Raw genomic sequence first — 9,568 nt, forward strand, 5'->3', positions numbered from 1 at the left:
CGCCCCCCACGCCCTTCCTGCGGGTTGAGCAGCCAATTCTCGGAGGAAGGGGTAGGAAGCCCCCAAAGAAAACCCACAGGCGCAGTGCCTCCTCCCCCACCTCGAAACACAACGAGCTAGGGTTCGGGGCGCGGGAAGGGCGGCGCCCAGTCCAGCCCGCGGCCCGGGAGGGCGCGGTGGGGAGTGAGCCGCCTTCACTGCCCCGCCCCTCCGGTGCCGGCGCCTCCCCCGCTGCGGCGGGAGAGAGGCGGGGCGGGGCTCCGGGTATATAAGGCGAGGGGCGGGCGCCACTCTTTTGTCTCTTGCTGCAGCAACGCGAGTGGGAGCAACTGGAGGTCGGTTTGGAGCAAGAATTCACGGTGAGCGCTACTCTGGGGCGGGAATCGGGCCTGGTGGGGTCAGGGCTAGTGCTACCCGTTGGAGCGCCGCAGCCGCGGCAGCGGCCGCAACAGGCACCCTTCCCTGGCGGGACTCCAGAGCCCGTCGGCCACGCCCTGGGTCTTCTTGGGAGGGGGGTGCTGGACGCACCCAGAACCTCGGCTTCCGCGCTGCGGGGAACGCCCGGGAGGGAGTGCCTAGTCGAGAGGCGTCGGCGGAGAGTGCGGGGAGGGGGCGCTGGCCCCAGCCTTTGGCCAACTTCCGTGGTTTGCCCACTAGTATTGTTTTAAGAAAATGGCAGACAAGCCGGACATGGGGGAAATCGCCAGCTTCGATAAGGCCAAGCTGAAGAAAACCGAGACGCAGGAGAAGAACACCCTGCCGACCAAAGAGAGTAAGTGCGCCCCAGCCTCCGGGTCCGTGGCCTCCCTGCACAGTCCCCCTACCCGCCCTTCCCGTGACAACCCCACCCCCACCCGGCCAATGCCCCTGGTTTGGGCGGCCCCTCCTACCTTTAAGGTTACACAAAGTGCTCTGTCTCTTCCGCCCCAAGCCTCTTAACTCCCAGACCTGGTGGGTGCCTCATCCACATCAGGTTTGGCATCACTTATGGGGATTGTAAGGTGCTTCAACCCCCAGTGCCCGCTTCCCGCTCTCCGCAGCCATTGAGCAGGAAAAGCGGAGTGAAATTTCCTAAGAGCCTAGAAGATTCCCCACCCCCATCATCTCTTGAGACCCCCGTCGTGATGTGGAGGAAGAGCCACCTGCAAGATGGACACGAGCCACAAGCTGCACTGTGAACCCAGGCACTCCGCGCCGATGCCACCGGCCTGTTGGTACCTGAGGGGACACCCAATCGGACTGCCAAATTCTCCGGTTTGCCCTGGGATATTATAGAAAATTATTTGTATGATTAATTAAAATAAAACACCTCGTGGCATGGCTGGCGTGGTCTGAATCTATCTTGGTTGAGTATGCGTGGGCAGTGCCGCTGCAGCAAAGTCCAATTCACTGGAGTGGAGTTATGCTGCAGAGTAGAGGAGGGGGTCGAGGAATGGGGTGGCTCGGAGGGACCATTTTTTAATTTTGGCTTTACCTTCTCCACAAGATTTCATGGGTTCTTAGCTGCTTGGCTTTTGCTCACCACCCACGTAAATTTAACCCCACTTTGTCTCCCGCTCTGGAAAATGCTTTCTCAAAAGAGGATCTGTTTTGATAAGCTTTTTAGAGTCCTACTTTTTCCCTCTGGACTCTTAATAGCTCTCATTCACACTAGAAAAAAAATTTTAAACGTGATTTAAAGTCTGTGAAGAAAGGGGGGAAATACTCTATAAGAAATGTTGGAAATGGGCGAGGCCGGAGTCTCCAAAAATATTGTGAATTAAAAAAAAAAAAAAAAAAAGGTAAAGAACAAAAAGGTGGGACCTAGGGAACCAACAGCGGAAAGGAACGTTAGAAGCAATATTAGGTCCAGAACCATGGGGGGACATCCTGGCGTTTTTATCTTTTTAACTCCAGCTCAAAACCTTCCACCGAAGCATTACCAATAGAGGGAGTGTTGGCTGAGCAATGCTGTGATTTGCAGAAAGGGTGGGAATGTAGTGGAGAGGGGGATGGATGCAGGTTTCCCAGCCCGGTAAGTCACACCCTCTGGACCCACAGGGAAGGGGGCCTATGGGAGGAGGGACCTGGGACACCCGGGCCAAAAAACAAAAACAGACTTGTGATTTCGGGGGTGGAGTGTTTTTTTTCCAAGGAGGGAGGGCAGGGAGATACATTGCTTAAGAGATTTTCCTCACATTTTTGCCTGACCCCAGGGGACTGCACATGCCTGAAGACAGTTAATTTGAATAAGGTGCACTGCAGTCCACAAGGAATTTGAAATCTAGTGAGTGAAACAGGCAAGACACAGCAGACCATTGTGGGGACACCAGGCCAAGGGAGTCACTTAAAGGAGTGACTTGATAGAATGCTGAACACATTCTCCCAGCTCAAGTCTGCACTCCTTTCTGTCACTTGGACACATACCTCTCCTTCCAGATTAACCAGAGTGGAGGATTTTTGTTAATTGATTTGGTAATTCCCATAGGATATAATAGGCAATACTGAATGCAACTGAAATATGCTAAAAATGAGCTGCTACCAGGACTTCCTCCTTGTTCTCTAGTTGATTCTGTTGTATCTTGACAGAGTCCCAGCATGGTGAACTTGTGAATTTTACTGTGGTTCAGGGAAGACAATAATTTCCTTCCTTGAGTCCTGTCCAAAAAGCAATCTTACAATGAGAGGAAGGAAGTACCATTAATTCACATTTGAAGCTATTGGAGGAAACACTACACAGTGTTAGTTAGCTGTCACTAAAATGACTGAAATAATTAAAAAGAGAAAAGATTTATTTGAGCACACAGTTTTAGAAGTTCTTGCACATGATTGATTGGCCCTGTTGGTATGGGCCTCTATGTTATGCACATGATAGTGGGAGTACATAGTAGAGCAAAATCGCTCATCTTCACCTCATGGCCAAGAAGCAAAAGAGAAAGAGGAAGAGCCAGGGGTCCCACAATGCACTTTGGCATTCTACTAGGACCCATATCATTAAAAGTTTCTACCACATCTCTATACTATCACCTGGGGAACAGGCCTTCAACACACAGACCTCTGAGGGACATTTAGAATTCAAATCATAGGAAAAACTATAGGTCTCAACCAGTTAAAATATTTGGATATTGGGTTGTTGATTTCTGTGAAATTCAGTGGCTGTGTTCTTGTTCAATTTAACTCAACAGCATTTTTTTTTTTTTTTTGAGCACCCAGTGAGTGCCTATCACTATAGTAAGTTTGTGGAGGCTGTAAAAGATTTGTGCTAACTTACTATGAAGAAAAAGCTGGAGAGAGATATAAGTAAAATACCCAGGGGTTGGGGTTGTGGCTCAGTGGCAGAGCACCTGCCTAGCACATGTGAGGCATTGGGTTCAATCCTCTGAATCACATTAAAAAATAAATAAAGAAGGGTAGTGTGTCCATCTACAACTAAAAAATATTAAAAAAAAAAAAAAAAACACAACCCATGGCAGGTAAACAAAGGAGAAATTTGTGATAGAAGTTTCTTAGTGGAAGAGGAAGCATTTGAATAAAGAAGTAAGAATGGAAGTAGGGTTTTCTCAACAGAAGAAGCATTGCATTGTGACTCCAGAGCATGTTAAGTGAAGGGAAAAGGCAACGTTCAATGAGAATAAAATCAGCCTTAAAATAGTCTAGAAAGATAATTGAGTGTGTTTTATTCTGTAGATGATTGGAAGCCACTGCAGATTCTGGAAAATGAGGACAAAGTGATCTGAGATATTGGTGAGAATGTGTGTGGAAGATTCTGTGGCATACACAGACGGTTATCTAACCAATCATTGCTACCACCACTACTGTCACCTCTATCATCACCTCCACCATCATCACAATTAATACCACCTCTACTATCACCACCACCTCCACCATCACCATTACCACTACCAGAGGCACTCAGGGGCACTCAACCACTGAGCCACATCCCCAGCCCTTATTTTTTTTTTTTAATATTTTATTTAGAGACAGGGTCTTACTACAATAACACCTACTGCTCATTCCCTTCTACCCTGCCTGAGAAGACTGACCAATGAAAGACTAATTTTATTTAGATATCAGGCAGTCAATGAGCTTCAAGCAGACAAGCCCAGGGAGTGAGTCTTGATTAGGATAACTTAAGGCACCCAGGGGTTCACTGTTATAGAAATTTGTGATAAAATTTTGTTTGGTGTTGTCATAATCATTTAGGGACACTACCTACTGACAGTTCATGGACAATGACCAGAAATGCTTGATATACTGTAATACATAAGACAAACCCACACATCAAAGATTTGTCCCACGCCCTGCATGATTATGACTACAGTGTAATATACATATAGAAAAATATATATTGGTGTACAGTTGATTAATCTTCACAAACGGAACACACTTAGTGCCTTCTTCCAGTCACACATTCATGTATGTTCTAACAGCATGTATATGTTTTTAAATTTTTTGTTACTGGGGATTGAACCCAGGGAGACTTTACCACTGAACTACATCCCTAGCCCTTTTTATTTTTTGAGACAGGGTCTTGCCAATTTGCTGAGGGTCTCATTTAAGTTGTTGAGGCTGGCTTTGAACTTGTAATCCTCCTGCCTTAGCTTCCATAGTTGCTGGGATTACAGTGTGTGCCCCTGTGCCCAGCCCATTTTTGAACTTTGTATAAATAGACCCATGACTTACATTCATGTAGATGAAGGATTTCTTCATAATTATATAAGTCTGGCAGCAACCAATTTTGCCAAATTTTATTATAGTCTTCATTTTCCAGGATGTAAACTACTATATAAATTGAAAGATGCTTATTTTGGGTGGAGTACTGGGGATTGAACTCAGGGGCACTCAACCACTGAGCCACATCCCCACCCCACCCCCCTTTTTTGGTATTTTATTTAGAGGCAGGGTCTCACTGAGTTGCTTAGCGCCTGCTGTTGCTGAGGCTGGTTTAGCAGCTGGGATTATAGGTGTGTGCCACAGTTCCTGGTAGGATGCTTTTTTTTTTTTTTAACTTACAGCTTCACTAAGAGTTGATCACCACTGCAGAAAATCGTGGCACTAATAGAAATATCTTGGTTTCTAAATTCTTTCATTGGTATCAGTGTTTATCTAAAGCTGCTGGGTCACAAAACATAGGTGAAAACATTCATCAAATGCAGACTTCTTTTTTATATGCTAGAATATCTTATTTCATATTGTGTTAGTCAGATTTTGATAGGTTATATTATGGTAACAAACAGCCCCTTGCCAAATCTCAATGCCTTATAACTACAAAGATGTATATGTTTACATATTAGTTGCTATTTTGCATCTGTTCCACAATTTTTCATATGGAAAGCCAAGTAAAACTGTTATTATGGCAAAGGAAAAGAGGAATACTGGAGTCATTTGATGGCTTTTCAAGCTTTTCTCAGACGTGCCACTTTCTTTCATATAACATTGGTCAAAGCAAGTTGTAAAGCAAGCCTTATCTAAATTGAGATAATGTAAGTCACAAGCCATCAGGCTGAAGTGTATAATTCTGATATAGGGAGAGCAAGAAATAATGGGGACCCATAATACAATTTGTCATATATATTGAAATGCACATACATATAATTTTTTTTTTTTGGTGGTGCTGGGGATTGAACCCAGGGCCTCGTGTATGTAAGGCAAGCACTCTACCAACTGGGCTATGTCCTCAGCCCCTTAATTTTTAATAATTATCTTTATTTCAGGTTTATATCCCAGTTAGGGTTTATAGTGATTTATATTTTTATATGTGTGGGTAGGTTTTATCATCTTTGATTTTCATTTCAAAAAAGGAGTATTATGAAATATTTAATATATAATAATATGTTCATTTTAAAGGGTTGGGAACCAGTGATCTGAACCAATCCTGGTAATTCTATTACCTTAGTTAGTAATTGTCTTAAGAACCAGTGTGGATTGGGTGTAGTGGCACATGCCTTGTAATGCCAGAGGCTTGGGAGGCTGAAACAGGAGGATCAAGAGTTCAAAGTCAGCTTCAGAAACTTAGTGAGACCCTAAGCAACTCATCAAGACTGTCTCTAAATATAAAAAAGGGCTGGGATGTGGCTCAGAGGTTAAGTGCCCCTGGGTTCAATCCCTGGTACCAAACAAAAAAACAAAAACCAGTGTGGGTTTTGATTCTGTCAAAAGAGACTCAAGGGGAAATCTGCTTACTGGCTTTTTAGAAAATTGTACATAGTGAAAATATATAAATGTCATTACGAAAGGATGTGATATTTGAATCATGACAGTTGTCTTAAAGCCATTAAGGGAAATACTAACAAGATGAGAGGGGCAATGTTGAAAAATAGAAAGAATTTGGGCACTTGGTGAGCCTGTGAGGTGTAGGGTTTTCTTGAAAGTGCCCTATCTTTGAACTTTTTGGTATGTGAAATAATATTTTTTTTCATATTTGAGAAATCTGTAATGAGGTTTTCTGTTATTTATAGTAAAAAATACTCTAAAAATTTGCTAGAATGAAAAGGATCCAAGTGCAGAAATACTGGTTAGTAAGATTTTTTAACAGTCCAGGCAAAAAGTATAAAGGGGCTTGGGTTGTAGCTCAGTGGTAGAATGCTTGCCTAGCATAGGTGAGGCACTGGGTTCAATACTTTATTTTATTTATATATGGTGTTGAATCTATATGGGTTTTTATAAATAAAATAAAGATATTGTATCCATCTACAACTTAAAAAAAACTAATAAAGACTTAAATTAGGGAAAGACCTATATGTGGTGAGATGCTGGTAAATGTCTACCCATCTGCTCAGTTCAGGCTAAAGATGAGAAGCAGTTGATGTGTATCATTTGCTGATTTTTGTGGTATGAATTATTACCAATATTACCAATATTTCAAGATGTCAACCATATAATAACCGACTTGACCACTTTCTGAAAATTAAGTATTAGCTCTTTCAAGTTCCATCACACACCACTGACTATAGGAATAGGAAAGCAAGAAAGATATAAAAGATATTTCAGAGGGAGAATTAGCAAGACTTTAGATACCTGGGCAATTATAGAAGTTGTAACAGAAAACAAAAAATTTTACTCATTTATGTGATTTCATTTCTCTGTTTGAAGTTCCAAAGCAGGATTCTAAAGTATCCAGGACATTTTCCACAAAGTACATAGGGTGAGACTCAGTACTGCCTGGAAGAGAGAAAGTTTTTCAGGTTCCCATATAAATAACATAAATTAATTTTATGGCCAACACATTGTATAAAGAGATGATAAAATGAGATCATGAAGCCAGGCATGGTGGTGCTACCTGTAATCTCAGCAGCTCAGGAGGCTGAGGCAGGAGGATCACACGTTCAAAGCCAGTTTCAGCAACTTAGCAAGACTGTCTCTAACTATATATATATGGCTCAGAGGTTAAGTACTCTGGGTTGAGTGAGAGAGAGAGAGAGATCTCATAATAAAGTTGGTTGATTCCTATGGCACTGATCCCTGAAAAGGAAAGGATGAACTTGCTAGATATCAATGTGTCATAGAATCTGTATCAGGCAAGACCTAGGAAGCCAACACTAGTGAAAATCTGTGCTAAAGCAAATGGTGGAAGAAGCAAATGGTGGAAAAAGCAAATGGTGGGTTGGTGAAACCCAATGGCTAGTGAGTTAGTCAGATTTTTATTTCTGTAACATAATACCTGAGATAAACAACTTAAAAGGAAGAAATATTTATTTTGATGCATGATTTCAGAGATTTCAGTCATGGTCAGTTGACTGCATTGCTTTGGGTCTAAAATGAGGCAGAATGACCATGGCAGTGGGAACTTGGGAGCAGAAAAGGCCTCTTACCTCTTGACACACAGGAAAGGAAGAGAGAAAAAGAGGAAAAGAAAGGAGACTCAGACAAGATATGACCTTCAAGGACATCCCCCATTGACCTAATTATTCCAACTAGGCCCCATCTTCTAAACTTTCCACCACCTCCCAATATTACTATCAGCTGGGGATCAAGCCTTCCACAGAGGAGCCTTTGAGAAACATTCCAGATCCAAACTATAACAGTTAGGGCCAGAAAAACAGAAGGAACTATGGCTATTCACTATAGTAATTTCGTTGCTTTTTCCATTTATTCAACTACAGTTTGTCAGGCATCTGCTAAGTCCTGGGTCTTAGGCCCAGGTCATAGCTTAGGATAAACAAATATACTCTTCTAAACCTCACTTTCTTACAGGTAAAATGAACAGAAAACCTAGATTACTGACAAAATATGGGATTGTAGAATTCTGTTTCCTGATTTAAAACTGAAAGGACAGTGAACTTATTATTTTTTTTTAAACTCCCTGATGAAATTCAGAAGACTAAACCTCAATGCTAACCATTTGTTCTGTAAATACCATTTAAGGCTATCAAACACCTAAACTTACTAAAGAATTTTTGTACATTATAGAGAAACACTTTTCTATTAAGGCAACTCTGCCAAGAAAAAATGCTCACTTTTAAATCAGAGTAGTCAAAGACTAAATCTGGCTAAAAAGAAGCTTTTCAGCTGAGTGTGGTGATGCACACCTGTAATCCCAGTGGTTTGGGGGGCTGAGGGAGGAGGATCACAAGTTCTAAGCCAGCCTTAGCCACTTAGGAGTCCCTAAGCAACTTCATGAGGCCCTGTCTCAAAATAAAAAATAAAAAAGGGTTGGGTATGTGGCTCAGTAGTTATGTGCCCCTGGCTCCAATCCCTGGTACCAAAAATACATAACTAAGTAGAAGCTTTTCTCTGAATTACTTTTTTAATACAAATGTTATCACTATTTTGTTTTCTGCTGCTCAGATGTCCAGGTTATTTGATCTGACTTTTTCATGCAAAAAAATATCAATAATGTACATGATCTTATCATGGAGATTCTTTGGTTTGTGACCAAATGATGATGATGATGATGATGATAACAACAACAACAACAACAATAACAACTATACAACCTGTTTTAAGCAAGAGGATTTATTTACTCAGATAAATAAGAAGTCCAAGGAGTTGGTTTTGCTTTCAGTGTGCTTGCTGGAGATAGTCCAACAATGTTATAGGGACCTTTCTCTTTCTCCATGTGCTTCTTCATTCCCAAACTGACTCTCCCCTTATGGTTCCAATATGGCTGCTGCAACTCAAGGAACCTCTGGGGTATAAGAGTAGCAGAAAAGAATTTCCCTTTATTTAGTTTAGGCAAAAATCCTGAACCAAATGTGCACTGGCTCATTGTTGACCCAATCATACTGACTAGGGCAAGGGAAGACAAAGATAGGTTTGGATGTAGGTCATGTGATATTATTTAAAATAACAAGAAGGCTGGGGACTTAGCTTAGTGGTACAGCACTTGCCTAGCATGCTTGAGTCCCTAAGTTTCAATTATGATATTCCTGCCAAAAATGTATAGCCTGAATCCAAGCATTAGGAAACACAAGACAAACCCAAGGTAAAGGGCATTCTGCAAAGCAACTGGCTATTTTCTTCCAAAATATGAAGATTACAAGGCAGACTGTTCAGATTTTAAAAGACTAAGTGATATCACAGCTGGATTCAGCATTGAAAAAATAAATGCTGTAAAGGATATTATTGAGTGATTGGTGAGATTTGAATG

At 42.0% G+C, this 9,568-nt stretch overlaps 1 protein-coding gene across 2 annotated transcripts; it reads left to right on the forward strand.

Annotated features, from left to right (window-relative positions):
• Positions 1-253: 253 nt before the first annotated feature.
• Tmsb10 (thymosin beta 10) lies at positions 254-1,322 on the forward strand. Of its 2 annotated transcripts, none has more exons than XM_076833281.1 (3): positions 254-359; positions 658-772; positions 1,041-1,322. In XM_076833281.1, exons 2-3 carry the CDS (start codon positions 673-675, stop codon positions 1,073-1,075), a joined length of 135 nt encoding a protein of 44 aa, XP_076689396.1. In that variant the 5' UTR covers positions 254-359; positions 658-672; the 3' UTR covers positions 1,076-1,322. The 2 variants fall into 2 exon arrangements, with proteins under 2 accessions (XP_076689396.1, XP_076689397.1); XM_076833282.1 differs by having other exon boundaries at positions 295-359; positions 670-772.
• Positions 1,323-9,568: the final 8,246 nt, after the last annotated feature.

The sequence above is a fragment of the Callospermophilus lateralis genome, chromosome 14 (genome assembly GCF_048772815.1).
Source record: "Callospermophilus lateralis isolate mCalLat2 chromosome 14, mCalLat2.hap1, whole genome shotgun sequence".
Classification (NCBI taxonomy): domain Eukaryota; kingdom Metazoa; phylum Chordata; class Mammalia; order Rodentia; family Sciuridae; genus Callospermophilus; species Callospermophilus lateralis.

Bases quoted from the DNA above. Each gene is read 5' to 3' on its own strand.
- Tmsb10 (XM_076833281.1), top strand. From the start codon at position 673: ATGGCAGACAAGCCGGACATGGGGGAAATCGCCAGCTTCGATAAGGCC. The intron at 773-1,040 runs GTAAGTGCGCCC...CGCTCTCCGCAG, and splicing joins CACCCTGCCGACCAAAGAGA to CCATTGAGCAGGAAAAGCGG.